Below are 17,895 nucleotides of genomic sequence, written 5' to 3'. Positions count from 1 at the left end.
ACATCACCATACTGTTTTCTTGGTCCCACCTATCGTGTTCAACCATCTCACCCTTGGGTTCTTTCACCCTTCCATTGATGTAACCAACTTTACCCTTTGCCGTTACATAAAGTTTTACACTCTTAGCCCACTCCAGGTAGTTCAGACCGTTTAAAGGGGTAATTGGCATGGGAAAAACCACGTTTTCACCTCCCATACCCGCTGTGTTGCAGGTTGGTGTACCCCCCAATGAAGTTAACTCATGACTTGCCATTGAATATTACAGAAAACCAGTCCAAATATCACCCAACAACACAGCCGCCACAATCAGAATGTGAACAACTCAGGGTTTACTCCTAGAATGTGAGAAAAAGAACACTAAATTTGCTGAGAACACAAAGAATACTGCTAAGAACAAGGGGTTCAGTCAATACAACGTCCAAACAGAACAATAAATCAGTCCGGTAATCGGTTCAGCACCACCAATACAGACATCAATCAGTCTGGCTGTAGTTCACACACTCTAACCATCCAACATCCAAACAAATAACTATATAATCAAGGCATGAGCCCTACGCACCATTAGCCAAAGAAGGCTAAGACAAACTGAAACAAAAAACACACATGTTCAGCACTTGTACGAAGGTGCTAATCTGAACTTGACTTCACAACATCGAACAGAGGAGTCTGCACCAGCATCACCCTTCTCCAACTAGGGTTTTCTTACTATTACGGCCAGGAAAAAGAGATCACAAAAGTTGCCGCCAGAAACTGCTAGGGTTTCCCAAAAATCTGCCGCCAAACACTGCTAGGGTTTCTGCAGAAACAGCCGCCAGAAACTGCTAGGGTTTCTGCAGAAACAGTCGCCAGGCACCTGCTAGGGTTTCTGCAAAAACAGCCACGTCCAAACACTTTTAAGAACTAGGCAGGAGGGATCGTAGGTCTTTTTCAACCCAGAGAACCTGCTCTGATACCATGTGGTGATTCGTGGGGATTGGGAGAGAGAGAGAGAGAGAGAGAGAGAGAGAGAGGAAGAGAGAGGTATGGTTGAGAGAGAAAAGCCCCTACTGGCAGCTGCAAGTTTTCTATTTATATTAACTTCATAAAAGAATCTGAAAATACAAGTATGGCCCTGGCGGCATATCCTAGAATCAAAATAATAAGAAAAAAGAAAAAAGAAAAAACAAGTAACTGTAACTGTAACTGTAACAGCAGCTATTAAGTAAGCCTTACAACAACAACTATGCCCTTATAGGGCGACAAGGCATAAAACAGCATATATAAGACACAAAAACATAATAAAATTTGGACTCACATAACTATTGTGGTCCCCACCTCCTATCTAACAACTAACATAAAACATCTACTCATAAAAAACATCATAAAACTGATTAATCTTCAACAAACTGAAATCAAGAACATTCCATAGATTCTCCCTCAACTCTAAAGTGCAGATTTGAACAAAAACTGGTGGCACCCAAACCCAAACCGCTACCGGCTTCCCGACCAGAACAAATAGAGTTTCAAAGTTTTTTTATTCGTCTTCAAAGAGTGTTGTTTCCTTCTTTCCCTTCTGAGTTTAGCCCATAGACCTCTGTTATGCCCCAAAACCAGCCCCCCTCACTTCTCATTCTCAATTCTCACTACCCTCACACACCTCACCCACTTACCAAGCTCCTCAATTCGTTTATATCTCCAGGTCCTCGCTGACTTGACCGCAGAGGGTTCCTCATGGAGACCAAACTATGGAGTCTCTGACAGAATACTGTGATTACAGGTCATCCAAGTCCAAGTGGTGTTCCAAATCTATCCTCGTCGCAAAATCAAGCAGCAACACTTTTATATTTTTTTAACTTTTGAGATTATATAACAGAATAGACATTATTAAACTAAATTATTCAGCTTGTGAGTTGAAATATTAGTTTCTTTTTATTATTTTTTATTTGTTAGGGTTCAATCAATATGTATGCTGTCTTGAACCCACAAGGATTTCAAAACCTGAATTGACAAGCAAGGAGGAACTCAAAATGTTTTAAATGAAGTGTGTACATTTTTATGAAGAATATAGACAACTACTAGTGAAAGGTGGTTGCTGCTTGCTATGGAACCTAGGGAATTACCCTAGGATTCATAGCTTTTTATTTCAAAAAAAAATCCATCACCTGATCACCTAGGTGGCACCTAGGCACCCTCCCCCCCACACACACACACACTTAGCCTCGGCTTGGTGCCTTGGAAAAACAATTGACATCGCAGCCAGCTGTTTGTGATAAGGACACTGTATTAACTGGAATTTTTTTAAGGAACTATTCATGTTACAAAATACACAGTTTACAATCAATTTTTCTTGCCCCTATCATAAGGGTGGACAAAAAAATTATAAAGTTTTGTTGCAAGAATTATTAACAGTGGTTTACAGTTGCAAGGCCAAAGGAATGGATTGGTTGCCAACGGATGAGTAGTGGTATAATACTACTTACATCTCAGCAACAAAACTAACCCCACATCTAACTACATATTACATTCGTGAATCAGAAATTGCATTGTCTCAATTGGGAATTGGGATTTACAAGGTACAGATTGTGTCTTGCAGCTTCTGAAAAGATGATTTACATGTTGCTCAAGCAAATATGTTACAATAAGCAGACAAGCATCAATCTGAATGGGAATTCTTAGTTGGGGATTGGGTGCTTCTATGGCTGCAGCTGTACCATGGAGTGTCAATCAATATGACTGCCTCTTGAAGCTCTCTCCTCAAAGTATAAAGTCAGGATACAATGTTATAGCTCAAAACTGACCAACAGAAATTACTGCTGATATGAATGTAATGATCCAGCCTTATACCATACTAGAACAACAAATTATTAAGCAACATAATTACATAATCAAGTGATAGCCAAAGGTTCTTGCCCATAGGACTAATCCACCAGTTGAGGACTACCTGGGAAACCTAATACTTGCAAGAAAGATTCCCAAATTTCATTGTGGATCAAGTTTGAGACAGTATTGCATGGACTCCCCTGGGTAGATGAAGTTTCTGTACAAAACACAAGTCTGCTCCTTGCAAGAAAGATTTCCAAATTTCATTGTGGATCAAGACCAAGGCAGCGGTGCATGGACTCTCCTAAATGGATGAAGGATCTGTCTTGCGTCAGACCCTAATGTTCCATGACTCAGAATTGATTGCAGTTCAACTCAAAAAGTTATTCATTAACTTGAACAAAGAACGATTATACATGATGACAAATTAGTTACAATAACCACTAACTGTAAAGATACCTGACATCCAAATTATGACTGGCCACCTTGTCACGAACAAAATGAAAATCAGCATTTAAATGTTTGGTTCTGGAGTAGAAGATAGGATTAGCAATCAGGTAGGTGGCCCCCACATTATCACACCACAAAATGGGAGGTGCAGGGAGAAATATACCCAATTCACCAAGCAAAGATTAAATCCATGTTAACTCAGCTGCTGCGATGGCAAGAAAGCAGTATTCCGCTTCAGTAGAAGATTTGGCAACGATGCATTGCTTACGAGAAGCCCAGGAAGTAAGATTGGGCCCGAGAAAAATAGCATAACCACTGGTGGATTTGCGGTCATTAGGGTTGCTAGCCCAATCCGCATCCAAATAAGCAGAGAGTTGGAGAGTAGAGGAAGGTTGAAACTGGAGCCCAAATGTCGAGGTGGCCTTAAGATAGCGAAGCAACCTTTTTACAGCAGTCCAATGTTTTGTAGTGGATCTGTGCATGAATTGTGAGACCTAATTAACCACAAAGGCAATATCGGGACGGGTAATCGTTAAGTATTGCAACATACCAACAAATGCTCCTAAAAGTAGATAGATCTGGAAGAGCAGAACCAGATGTAGCAGAGAGTGTAGTTGATGGAGACATGGGTGTAGATACTCCTTTGGATTCTAGCATCTTAGATCATGTAAGAATATCCAAGATGTATTTACGTTGATGCTAATAAGGAAAGGTGGATGCTAATAAGTTAATGAGATGTTGGACTGCATCATTGGTATTGCCAACAACCAGTAAATCATCAACATATACCAGAAAATAAATGATGAGATTGTCATTTCTGTAAATGAATAAGGAAGAATCAGTTCTGGAGCCAACAAATCCATGTCCAAGCAAGAAGCCACTAAGGCATTGAAACCAAGCTCGGGGGGCTTGTTTCAAACCATATAATGAGCGTTTGAGGAGGCACACATGAGATGGGTTATGAGAATCAACAAATCCCGGGGGTTGTGTCATAAAAACCTCTTCCTCTAAATATCCATGTAAGAAAGCAATAGAAACGTCTAACTGTCGAATTGTCCAAATAGAAGAAATGGCAAGTGAGAGAATTAGTCGAATGGTTGTAGGTTTCACAACGGGGCTAAAAGTTTCTTTGAAATCAACTCCGGCGTGTTGGTGAAAGCCCTTAATCACCAAGTGTGCATTATAGCATTCAACACTCCCATCAGGGAGTGACGTTTAATTTTGAAGACCCAATGGCAACCAACCACATTCTGCCCGGGGCGTGGTGGAACTAAGACCCAAGTTCCATTTTTTATAAAGGAATTAAATTCATCAATCATGGCTTGACGCCACTTAGGATCCTTGGCAGCTTGTGTAAAACAAGTGGGTTCAGCTTCTTAAGTAGTGCAAGCACCCAAGAATATAACTTTAGGACGCCAAGTCCCATCACGGGAACAGGCCATGTGATGTCGAGGTGGTGGTGCTGGTGGTGCTATAGATGGCACTAAATCAACAGAAGAGAGAGATGTGCTTGTCAAGGGCTGATCATCATGAAATGAGGAACATGGAGATGTATCTCTATGTTGATGAAGAATAGATGAAGAATACTGAAGAAGTGAAGAGTAGTAGCTGGATTGGATATAGGAAAGATAAAAGTACCCGAATCTATTGGTGTAAAAAAAACACTAGGATGTGATGCTCTTGCACAAGGAAAAGAGTATTCATCAAAAATTGCATGTCGAGAGATATACATGCGTTTTGAGGATAGATGATAACACAAATAACCCTTATGTGAAGGGTTGTATCCTAAAAAAAGACATGCAAGGGAGCGGGCATCCAATTTATTCTTGCTATATGGTCTCAACCATGGATACACAGTGCAACCAAAGGTCTTGAGAAATTTGTAATCTGGAATCGCAGAGAACAACTTCTCATATGGTGAGATGTAATGCAGTAACAGTGTAGGCAACCAGTTGACAATATAAACTACTGCTTTGAAGGCATAACTCCAGAAAATAGAAGACATGGAGGCTTGTTGTAGGAGTGCTAAACCTGTTTCAACCACATGACGATGTTTACGCTCTACAGCCCCATTCTGTTCATGGGTGTGAGGGCAAGAAACCCTGTGTAATATACCATTATCAGCCAAATAGTTGGAGAGAGTCTGATACTCCCCTCCCCAGTCCAATTGGACTGCTTTGATCTTACAATTAAAATAGTTTTCTACCAGTTTTTTAAAGGTAATGAAGACAGGAGTCACATCAGATTTACGACGAAGAGGATAAATCCATGAGTATTTAGAATGGTCATCCACAAAGGGAACGATCACACTTATCTACATATGGTAAATGATGATGATTAAGAACACATTTGACTGTATTAGTTGATGCATGACCAAGTCGACAGTGCCAATGTTGAAGATTAACACATTCTCCTGTCATAGCAGATTTATTTGATGATGATTGTGTGATTTTGTCTACTGAAAGCTGATAAAGACCATTCTTACTCGGGCCACGAGCTAGTTCCTTCCCCATCTCCCAATCCTCAATCACAAAATAAGTTTGATGAAATTCAAAACACACATTATTGTCGTGAGTAAATTGATGGACAGATAAAAGATTTTTCTTGATTTCAGGAACCAAGAGAATGTCCTTCATAAGAAAATGATGATGAGAATAATAAAATTCAGAGGAACCAATATGAGATATCTTCAAACCTGCACCATTACCGACAGAAATTTGTTCGGGGCCTTGATATTCTGAATGAATAGAAAGATTATTCATGTCTGCAATAAGGTGATTGGAGGCTCCGGAATCAGAATACCAGACATGACTGAAGGAATTGTAATGAGGAGCAGTGGCCAAATTGGATTGCATATCACCTAAGAAGGCTTGGTTATAGCATTGAGGGCAATGCAAAACAACGTGCCCGGGCTGCCTACAAAGTTGACAGAATATACGACGTGGGAAGTAACCATCAAAATTTCCCTTTCCATTCTTGTTAGTGGTGCCACGCCCTTGACCCCTATTCATATTTGGAGATCCAAAATGATTATAATTTGGCTAATAGTAAGAATTACCTTGTGGTGGTTTACCTTTGTTCTTAGCAGTGTTTTAAAAGGCATGGGAGGCATACACTTGGAGGCTCACCTCCAGGTGAGGCGCTCCCAAAACGCCCTGAGGCATATGCCAGAGGCGCTAACACCTTTGAGGCGCCTCATACGCTTTGTTCATGAGCATTGAGGCATGCTAAAGGTGTACGCCTCATGCACATCTTATACAAAAAGACAAAAAATAAAAATAAAAAGAAAGGAAAGAAAGGAAAATAAAAGAAAAGGGAAGGGAAGGGAAGGGAATAAAAAATAAGGAGAAAAAAAGTGGTTTGCCCCCTAACCCTTTGACAAGACCAACCCCCCCCCCCTTTCAACTAATGTTATGCATCTTTAGTCTTCTTAATATAAAAGATTTTTATTAAAAATAATGAAAAAATGAGATCCCCCCTTCCTCTTCATCCTCCTCCCCTTCCTCCTAACCCCCCTCCTCTTAATGATGCGTAAGCCTCCTTGTGTTCGGGAGGCTTACGCCTCTTGCGTTCTGAACTCCGCCTAGAGTTATTAGTTCCACTCCCTTGTTGAGTTTTAGTTGCAGCATTCATAGATACAGTAAGAAGATCAGTTGGAGTTCGCATGTCATTTTGTCGAATCTCCTGACTTATGAGCATACCACAAAAATCATCAAATGTAAGTATGTCAGTACGGGTTGAAACTGAAGTTGCAAAGTCATCATACTCTAAGCCAATCCCTCCTAGAGTGGAGAGAATAAGATTTTCATCACTAAGTGGCTTGTCAATTGCAGTCAGATTATCTGCAGTTGTATAAATAGCTTGAATATATTCAGTACAACTAGAGGTTCCTCTTTTGAGATTGGCTGGTTGGAAACGAAGTTGTTGAACCTGTACTCTGGAGGATGAAGAATTAGTGCATGTAAGTTTCTGCCATGATTCATAAGATGTGTTGCAACTCACCACACGAGCCATGGTGGATTCTATAAGAGTTGCAATGATCCAACTAAGAACCATTTGATCATTTTGTTGCCACACAATATATTTTGGGTCGATACTCGAAGTGATGTTGGATGCACTATCACTATCACTTGAGTCACCAATAAACGTGATATGACCCAGAAATTTGACACGCAGTTCACAGACTTACAGCAGCGTTCACACACTCGAACATCAACAAAGAAACTAGTATTCATTCAGCAAAAAACATTAACAGTCGGTCGGTTCTTCGAGAGACCGCCGGCTCTCCCAAACACTCACAATATTCTTCACTCAAAGAAAAAACATCTCACCCCCATCCCCCAAAGCCCCTTCTTATACTCTTCTGATAGCATAACTGACTCCCTCTATAAATGCCCAGCTGGCCTAGTTATAAATGCCCAAAAACTCTTCTTATTCATAACTGACATAGCTATAAATGCCCCAAGACTCTTCCTATTCCCTTCTGACATCCTCCATAAATGCCCCATGTCTAATCATCTCCCCCTTATGCTGCCTTTTCTTTCTCCTAGCATACGTAAGGTTAACTGGGGGCCTATCATTACCCGCCACCCAAAGTCTAACCTTGTCCTCAAGGTTAAAATGAGGAAATTGGTCTCGAAGTAAGTCAAAAGGCTCCCAAGAATCTTCAAAATCAGGCAAATCCTGCCAATGAATAAGCACTTCCAACCAGTAACTCCAGGCATAGTGGATGGACGCACACCGCGCACGAAATTCCTTCTTTCTTTGAAAGCTAGACCTTTTCAATCTCTTGATTGCTACCCTTGTTCCATCAGGAAAAAACCCACTATATGTGCCACCAGTCTTGGCATTTCCAACAAGACGGTTACCTTCACTAAAATTCTTTGTAATTGGCCTCAGTTCCTCATTGCTGAAGGCTTTCCCTGATGGGGTAACTGATGCAGATGTTGGTGGACTAGATGCTTTGCGAGACCTTCTGCGCCTCTTGCTCCCACTAACAGTTGCAAGGATGATAAGATACTCCTTGTGGCGGCACAGGTGGTAGCATTTGTTCTCTATATCAAGCATACAGATGAACTCATGAGAGTTGTTGCATCTCTCACCCACAAGGGTTGGCTGGCCATTAGTCACCGATGTACAGGTATTGATTAGATTAATGCCTTTGCATGATGAATTGGAGCAATTGGAGTGAAATGGTGCCCCAGGGGAGATGGACTCATTCCAATGTGTTGCATTGTCAGACCATTTCCAACTAAAACCACCTGTAGAATTGAAGCCTCTTCCTCCAACCCAGCAGCCTCTTGTTGTATTAGTGCAGAGTTTTCCAGCAAAACTTAGTTCCTTGGCTGATGCCAGTGTTGCCAAGGTGCCCATTATAATCCCTACATCGGGACTCTGATTCATTCCAATAACTGGAGTTTTCTATCAGCCCAAAACACTTGCTCTTATTTGGACTGATTACCAGCAGGACTCGTAAGGGAGCGGAGAGAACCTCGAATTGGCGACGATATTCCTTAACAGTAGAAGACTGATGTAACGAGAAGAGCTGCTCCTGTAAATTACCCTCCTGAGTCGATCGAAAACGTTCAAGGAGGAGCTCTTTGAATTCTGTCCAACCACGAAAAGGTCGCCGACCATCTTCCTAGTAATACCACGCCAATGCATCGCCTTCTAAATAGACAACTGCAGCTCGCAGACGCTCTGTCGGAAGCAAGCCATTAATCTCAAAATAGCGCTCCGCGCAAAAAAGCCAGTCGTCAGGATTTTCCCCATCAAAGATAGGTAACTCCAACTTCCTGGGAAGTGAATCAGGAGTATGTTCCGGCACCGGCATCGAAGAAGGCGTCGGAAATGCCGCACTCTTCCCTTTGTCAGCAGCACGGCTCGATGCAATTAATGGAGGAGCAATGTCAGTAGAAGACAAAGGAGCATAAGAGACATGTTGATGAAGCAACAGATCAAAACGTCTCACCAAATCTTGAACGCCTCCCCCCAGAGATTGGACCGAGCTCTCTAGAGACGAGAGCTTCGAAAGTCCAACTGCTACCTTGTCCGGATCGAGACGCTGAAAATCGTTACATAAGCCATCCATCTCCAGACGCAAATCAGAATGCAGAGAAGACAAGCGTTCTTCGAATCCCTCCACCTGCGATGCCACTTCCTTAACTGTCACCATGGCCGAGGAAAGACGGGCTCTGATACCACTGATATGACCCAGAAATTTGACACACAGTTCACAGACTTACAGCAGCGTTCACACACTCGAACATCAACAAAGAAACTAGTATTCATTCAGCATAAAATATTAACAGTTGGTCGGTTCTTCGAGAGACCGCCGGCTCTCCCAAACACTCACAATATTCTTCACTCAAAGAAAAAACCTCTCACCCCCCATCCCCCAAAGCCCCTTCTTATACTCTTCTGATAGCATAACTGACTCCCTCTATAAATGCCCAGCTGGCCTAGTTATAAATGCCCAAAAACTCTTCTTATTCATAACTGACATAGCTATAAATGCCCCAAGACTCTTCCTATTCCCTTCTGACCTCCTCCATAAATGCCCCATGTCTAATCATCTCCCCCTTATGCTGCCTTTTCTTTCTCCTAGCATACGTAAGGTTAACTGGGGGCCTATCAAAACGGTGGTGGACATTTGACTGAACCATCCACATACCCCATCAATTGATGAAGTCGAAAAATAGGCATAAACTGTGCCTTCCAGAGATTGAAAGTGTTCCCATTTAATTTAATGGGAAGAAAATGAGCAATATTACCCATGTTTGAAGGATAGGAAGTGGTATAATTGACTGGAGCGGCAGCAACTGTACTTGTGGTAGTTGAGTTTCCTTTAACCATTGAAATCTGTGAATTAGGTCAATTCTCTGATACCAACTCAGAATTTATTGCAGTTCAACTCAAAAAGTTACTCATTAACTTGAACAAAGAACAGTTATACATGATGACAAATTAGTTACAGCAACCAGACAATAACCACTAACTGTAAAGTAACTATTATCTAGACAATAACTAAATGCTGAGGTGGAAAACTGAAAAACATTAAATGCCTTGTTTGTCATCTGTCTATTACCATGAAATCTTTAAGGATACTTTTCTTACAGTTAATTCTTTAAGGACACTTTCTTTGTGACATTTTGCTTTTCTCTTTGCTTATTCAGCATAGATGAACAGCCAATATACACAAAGAATGTCATTTTCCTGGTAATGACAAAGATAATCTTTTAGACCTTTTTCTATAGACTTATAATGTTTAAATTCAACAAAAATATCATTTTCCCTCTTTTAATAGATTAATTATACTTTTCTATACCCGTGTCCTACTCTTTGTTTCTTGTTGCGCCAATTCGGACTCCTGAACACGCGTCAGGTTCTAGCTCCCGTGTATGTGTTCATGTAATTCTCATTCAACTACAGTATTGAAAATAAGGGTGGCGGAGTTTTAGGTCCATGATTTGAGTGTGGGCATTGTAGTCAACTATGTTAATGTCAATCAACTATCAACTACGAAATTATGTTGGTTGCTAATTTTAGGGAAGGAAAATATGCGGTGAATGCGATTTGTCAATTTGCTTGATTTCACAGTAATGAACTATTCTGGTTTCACTGCATATTGGAGGTCTGGGTTCCTGGAACTAGCCCCATATTCTACTCTTCTTTGCTTAAGTCCAATTCGAACTTGTTAATTAGGCTGGCATCGTAGCATGCTCTTGGAATTTTACTGGCAGAAATCAAAAGACAAAAGAGAAGTCGTCCAAATTAGTGAAATACAAAAAGAACTGCAGTTAGGCATATGAAGTTATAAAATATGCTTACGACATCGTCGAGCTCGACCCCAAAATCAAAGCATAGTTCTTCGAACTCCTCTTGGGCTGAAATTTGAGAAAATGAGAACGACAAAATGGGAGCAGTGAGTCGAATTCTAGTAACTAAAATTGAAGCACTGACAAGTAGTAACTCAAGAGCTTACTGTAAGTTCTTCCCAAAGCTTCGAAGAGGCGATCCCTTCCGACGCTAACTGTAGGCATGGCGACAAGTAGCAGACTCCCCAAGTATACTTTTGTGCCGCTCCCTGTAACCCGCCGTCGGCGCAAACCTAATATACCCAATAGGCGAATACGATGAGAGCGAAACGATTGAAAGGGAAAACTGCTGGTTCAGCTACTAGCTAGCCTATTAATGAGTAATAGCCTATTTACGCCAAATATGGCTTATGAGCTGTTCGTAGAAGCATGAAGTTGTTGTGTGAAAGGCTGAAAGCCCTTACACACAAGGTACATGAAATCGCTTCGGCCTTCGGGTAAGCCAAATATGGCTTATGGGCTGTTTCAGCTACTCAGAAGTCGCTTCGGGTAAACTACATGAATGATTTGACTAACGGTCCATTTGGGCTCTCCAAAATTTTCACCAAACACTGCTTTTATTACCAAAAAAAACATTGCTTTTGGGGTGGATTTTAGGTAGCCAAGCAGTGTGGGATATTGTAGGAATGGCAATGGGAGGCGGGTTCGGACGACTCCGGATCTCCTGCCCACGAGAACTCTATCCATGCCTACCCACAATACACTATCCCCCATGAATTGAGAATATCTACCCCTGTATAATACTATGTAGAGGATGAGATGTTCTCCATGTATGGCTGCGACTAACGTGGGCAGGAGATCCAAACTCGGTTCGGACGTGCATTCTCCATCCCAACCCAATTCTGAAACAAACCCCTTTTCCTAAACCCGATTCCTATTATGGATAAAAGTGATGTTTGGCATCTATGCCGTTTTATAAGAAAATGGCACCATGTAGGTGCCACTGAGAGAAGGCAGTGTTATAAACAATGCCCTCATGTTTGGTAATATTTTTTTAGGAAAAAATAAAACGTTGCTCTAAACCACGCTTTGGAGATAGGGAATGTGGTTTACAACAACACCAGATTCAATGTTTTCCGAGAAAACGGCACGTTATTGTTGGCGGTGCAATGATGTGGCATCATTTTGGATGTTGGGTAATATAGATCAACGTTGAAAATGTTGATGCCAACACTGGTACCAAACAAAACCAATGTTATTTTATCAAAAAATGCCCATGTGGCAATACCGATTCCAAGCAAAAAATAGGTGCTTACAACTCCATATGCCAATCATCGTTTTTATGAGAAAATGGTGCGATGTTCTCAACACTGATGCCAAACACCTACAAAAGTTATCACCATCCTCAATCCCCAGTTATGAATAGTTCCCCATGGGGGCCCAAATCTATGAACTTATTTTAATTAAAAGTATTTTTTAAAAAAATAGATTCACTCAAAATTTTTAAATATAAATAATATTTTGAGTACATTTTGAATTTTGGTATATATATATATAATATAAATAATATTATATGTAAGAATATATATTTGATATAAATAATATTCATTATGTATAATCAATGTTGGGGCGATGGGCTTCACTCCCCGTCCCTGCTCCCACCATAGCAATCTCCATCCTATCTTTATCAGGTTGGAGAGGATGGGGAAAATTGTCATTTCAAAATATATAGTTATTCACGCTCAAATCACTAGAAAATACAAGACTTGAGTTTGAGCTTGAGCCTGTGCTTTAATTTGACTCAACCCAAAAACTCATAGGCTCAAGCTCGACTCAGCTTGTGCTTAGAAGTGAGGCAACCTTCCTAAAAAAATCATATATGAGTTCAATTAGGCTTGCAAGCTTCACAAACTACACTTTATTGAGCTTGTGTTTGACTCAACTAACAAATGAGCTTGTATATTAGGCCTTGAGCTTAGATCGAAACTCAATTTAAATAAAGTCAAATTAAGCTTTTCACCATTCCAACTCGAATAGTTTGTGAATATCTATTCATGTCCACCCCTACATAGCTTATAGGCCGTTTTTGTGGAGTGCACCTTGGAAAGCCAAGAGCAATAGCACTTCAGTCATCCCAAAGAGATACCAAGGGCCCATTTTAGGAAGCTGAATTAAAGATTTACCTAAATTGGTTTCAAGTATATCTTCAAATGGTTGGTTAGCATACGGTTTGAGCTCTCCAAAATTTTCACCAAGTAGGGCTTATTCGAAGTGCTAGAAGCTAGTGCACTTCATCCCTTCCAAACGGGCACAGAATAAAGTTTCTACATGCAATGGTGATATTTGTGGTTTGTTCAACTAAGAATGGCTTTCAAGCATAGGCCATACATTGGCGTTGGTGTGTGGGCCTGAGTAGACTCATCCAAGGGTCAGGCTTGGGCTTAATTTTTGCCACAAATTTGAATCTATAAGTACTAATATTTTATCACATTTAAGGAAATTGTGATAACATGATGGAAGTGTAATTAACACCAATATGTGTAGTAGTCCACATTTAATTCATTACCTAAAAATATTAAATCAAATTACAAAAGGTAAGGGGATGAGATGTACATCTCAATAAATGATTTGTCAACATGACAAACCATATAAAGATTAGATCAAACTGCAAAAGGAATCAAAATATTCCAATTAATTAAATTGCTTTGAACTCAGATAGGATAAGGTAGGGGGGGGGGGGGGGAGAAGATGGGACCAGCAACTCTGGTGAGCTTGTTGTTTTAAAGTTGGGAGTGAATACCCATGAGGGATTACAAAGGTTGAAAGGGGGTGGTGGGAGGAGATGACGGGGGAAGGACATGTCTCTAAAGGCAATACACTTGAGAGAGATTGTGATAATAAAGAAAAAGGGGAAGCAAGTGATGAAAAAAGTGGAATGAATCTATAAATACTAATATGGGACCAGTGGGATGATTGCGGGGCTCTTGGGTTTATTTCCTCTTTGGATGATGCTTTATCACCTTCCAAATGTATTATTTTTTTAAATGAATTTTATCTTATTAAAAAAATATATATATCTTAATGGCCCATTGGCAGAGATAAGACCAAATGTGCCAACCTGATAAGCATAATCTAATTTGGTAAAACTTTACCATGATAGAATTAAAATGACAATTTGAAATATAAAGGCACGCAAAAGCCATAGAAAATAAACAATATCATGTGACAATAAATGAATATTTTGGTTTGTTTTTTTGACTGTGATAGACATTGTTTAGAGAAAAGATGATAAGATTCTGTCATTCAGTTCTACGGGTATTAGTATAGGATCTATGAGATCAATGTTGGGCTTTTTGAATTCTTTATGAATTATCACCATCCTAATGTATTATTTTTCATAATAAATTTTATATTATTCTTCAACAAAAAAAAACATATCTTAATGGCCCCTTGGCAAATAAGGCGTCAAATGTGCCAATCTGGTAACCATCACCTGACTTTGTAAAAATTTACCAAGATGGAGTTAAAATGACAATTCTTAATATAAAGACGTCCGAAAGCCATTGCAAACAACCAATATCATTTGACATTAAAATAATACATTGGTTTGTGTTATCGGACTGTGATAAAGGTTGTTTGGACAAAATATTATAAGATTTTGCCATTCGGTTCTAAGGGTATTAGTATGGGACCAGTGGGATGATTGTGTGGCTCTTGGGTTTATTTCCTCTTTAGATGATGCTTTATCACCTTCCTAAGGTATTATCTTTTCAAATAAACTTTATCTTATTTAAAGAAAAAATATATCTTAATGGCCCATTGGCAGAGACGGAACCAAATGTGCCAACCTGATAAGCATCATCTAACTTGGGCCGAACTGGGTAACCCTAATTCAGCCCATATACCTAGATGATATTAATTGTTAATATTATGGATTAAAATGGGCTTCAAATGGGCTTTTATAGATAATTAATTGATTGGATCAATTCCTCCCTGCATGTGATGTATGGATGTGTGATGTGCTACGTTCATGGGCAATAAGTGCTTGGCCCATGCAGATTCGATAGTGGCTCTTGCGCACACCATGGCTGAATGCACATCATTGCCATGGTGTCCCTCCTGGTCATTGGATGACCTCCCTCAATGGTGGGCCCCACACCTCCTGAAGAGGTTACGTGCGGAACCCTAACCGATTTAGGCCCACCGAAATCTGGCTTTATAAAAGTCAGTGGGAGCCACTTTGGTTTGACCTAAAATAAACTAGGGCGTAATTCTTGTTCCCTCCAGTAAATATGAGTGCACGTGATAGAGGGATTCATGTGATGAACTCTCTAAAGGCCTTCCATCATTAACATGAGGATGGGTCATTCAGTAATGAGGAAATACACCAGAAAACGGGCTATCCATTTGCTGTTGGGCTTGTCTAAGTGTTTCATAAGAAGATAGGGGCGTCAAAGCCCATTTGCTATTGGGCTTGTTCTAGATGAGGAGAGCTCAGATGCAGTGGGAAGTGTCCCACAAGTTCCAGGTAGTGACCAACCTAGAAGATCTACCCGGGTGTCCAGGCCACTGGTCCGTTTTGGTTACGATCAGGATAGTTACCTGGTCAAAACCGTGACTAGTGAAGAGGATCCTGTGACTTATACGAAAGATATGTTGGACATAGACTCCCTTAAATGAGTAGATGCCATGAGAGCTGAGATGAACTCAATGGAGACCAATGGAGTCTGGACTCTAGTGGATCCGCCCTCCGGGGTAAAAACAATTGGTTGCAAATGAATCTACAAGAGGAAGAAGGGCCCCGATGACAGGGTTGAGACCTACAAAGCTCGTCTGGTGACGAAAGGATACACTCAGAAAGAAGGCATCGATTATGAGGAAACATTTTCGCCCGTGGCCATGCTTAAATCCATTAGGATCCTGCTAGCTGTAGCAGCTTACTATGACTATGAGATTTGGCAGATGGATGTCAAAACTGCGTTCCTGAATGGAGATCTTACTGAAGATATCTATATGTAGCAACCGCAAGGTTTTGTAGCTGCGGGTCAGGAACACATGGTCTGTAAGTTGAATAGATCCATATATGGACTCAAGCAAGCTTCTAGAAGTTGGAACATCCGATTTGACTCTACGGTCAAAAAGTTTGATTTTGAGCAGAATCCGGATAAACCCTGTGTTTACAGGAAGACCAATGGTGACAAGGTTACGTTTCTGGTTCTGTGTGTAGATGACATTCTACTCATTGGGAATGATGTAGGAATGTTAACTACGATAAAAGTATGGCTATCACAGCAATTCTCCATGAAAGACCTTGGAGAAGCCTCCTATATACTAGGTCTTCGACTCTATAGAGATAGATCGAAGCGGATAATAGGATTATTCCAATCTGCTTATATTGACAAAATAGTCAAATAGATACAGCATGGAAAACTCCAAAAAAGGAAATGTTCCGTTCAGGCATGAAGTCAATCTCTCCAAGAAGATGTCTCCAAAGACCTCTAAGGAGATCGAGAGCATGAAAGACGTTCCTTATGCCTCAGCCATAGGGAGCATCATGTATGCCATGTTGTGCACTCGTCCTGACATTGCCCAGGCAGTGAGTGTAGTAAATAGATTCCAGGCCAACCCAGAAAATGAGCATTGGACTGCTGTGAAATGCATACTTAAGTACCTTCGAAGGACAAAAGAGTTTTGTATGGTATTCGATGGTATTTTACTACAAATCCAAGGGTATACAGATGCAGATTTCCAGTCGGATCCGGATAATAGAAAGTCTACATCTGGATATGTTTTCACGATAGGATCGTGTGCTGTTTGCTGGAAAAGCAGCAAACAGGGGTCAACAGCAGACTCCACAACCGAGGCCGAATACATTGCTGCAAGTGAAGCTGCCAAGGAAGCCGTGTGGATGAAGAAGTTCGTTCACGAATTGGGAGTAGTTCCGTCCAGCACATCACCCATTCCATTGTTGAGTGACAACAATGGAGCGATTGCTCAGGCTAAGGAGCCACGAATCCACTCGAAGTCGAAGCACATCGAGAGGAAGTACCACGTACTCCGAAAGATTGTTGGTAGAGGGGACATCTTGATTCAGAAGGTAGCATCAGAGGAGAATGTAGCAGACCCATTGACTAAGCCACTAGCACAGAAAGTGTTTGAGAAACACGTGGAAAGTATGGAACTCCGGCTTATACCAGATTGGACCTAAGTGCAAGTGGGAGTTGTTAGACAGTTGTATGCCCTTAGCTTCAATCAGAAATATGTACATTATGAATTTATCCACTTAGAGAGTCCAAGATCTAAATGAGATTTAGATCTGGAAGCCTCCTAATTAGATTAGGAGATGGCTGATCTGATCTGCAGATAAGATAAGGGTTCTCCCTTCTCACTTAAAGGGACTTCTAATCCAAATATGATTTGGATCAGTAGCTTCTAATAGGATTAGGAGCTGATCCCTTTAAATCTATAAAAGGAGGAGGGGATGGCAGCCTTTAGAGATTGATTTTCAATTCTCTTCAGACCTGAAATCACAAGAAGAGAGAATTCTGCACCCTGCGAATACTCTCTTGCAGCCTCCTTCCTGCAGTCGCCACCTCCAGTAGTTCGATCTCCTACTCTCTTGATACCAATCTTTTGGGGAAAAGATTGATTGGAGTTGTATTCACAAGCCATCCTGTTGATTCTTGCGAAGGGTCAAGTTCTTTTGGAAGAACATTGCTGATTCTGCTCCATCTTGCACTGCGCCATCTTCAGTGGAAGCAGATTTTGGATCCTTCCTTGGGCATGAACACCTCCATTGGGAGATACTAGTTCTCCGTATCAGGTACAT

The 17,895-nt window shown here is 40.8% G+C and overlaps 1 protein-coding gene across 4 annotated transcripts in view; it reads right to left on the bottom strand.

The window, feature by feature from the left end:
* LOC104600545 (phenylalanine--tRNA ligase beta subunit, cytoplasmic-like) overlaps window positions 1-11,593 on the bottom strand; it is a 96,896-nt gene extending 85,303 nt beyond the window's left edge. For all 4 annotated transcript variants that reach the window (XM_088902044.1, XM_010263557.3, XM_010263547.3 and 1 more), the window contains exons 1-2: window positions 11,234-11,593; window positions 11,080-11,135 (exon numbers count right to left, since the gene is read on the bottom strand). In XM_088902044.1, the coding sequence (XP_088758170.1) occupies window positions 11,080-11,135; window positions 11,234-11,291 (114 nt within the window). In that variant the 5' untranslated portion in view covers window positions 11,292-11,593. The remainder of the gene's footprint in view (window positions 1-11,079; window positions 11,136-11,233) is intronic.
* Window positions 11,594-17,895: the final 6,302 nt, after the last annotated feature.

This window comes from Nelumbo nucifera, chromosome 3, assembly GCF_055504915.1.
Source record: "Nelumbo nucifera cultivar China Antique chromosome 3, China Antique-T2T, whole genome shotgun sequence".
NCBI lineage: Eukaryota > Viridiplantae > Streptophyta > Magnoliopsida > Proteales > Nelumbonaceae > Nelumbo > Nelumbo nucifera.
This window is presented reverse-complemented; position numbering and strand designations above follow the sequence as displayed.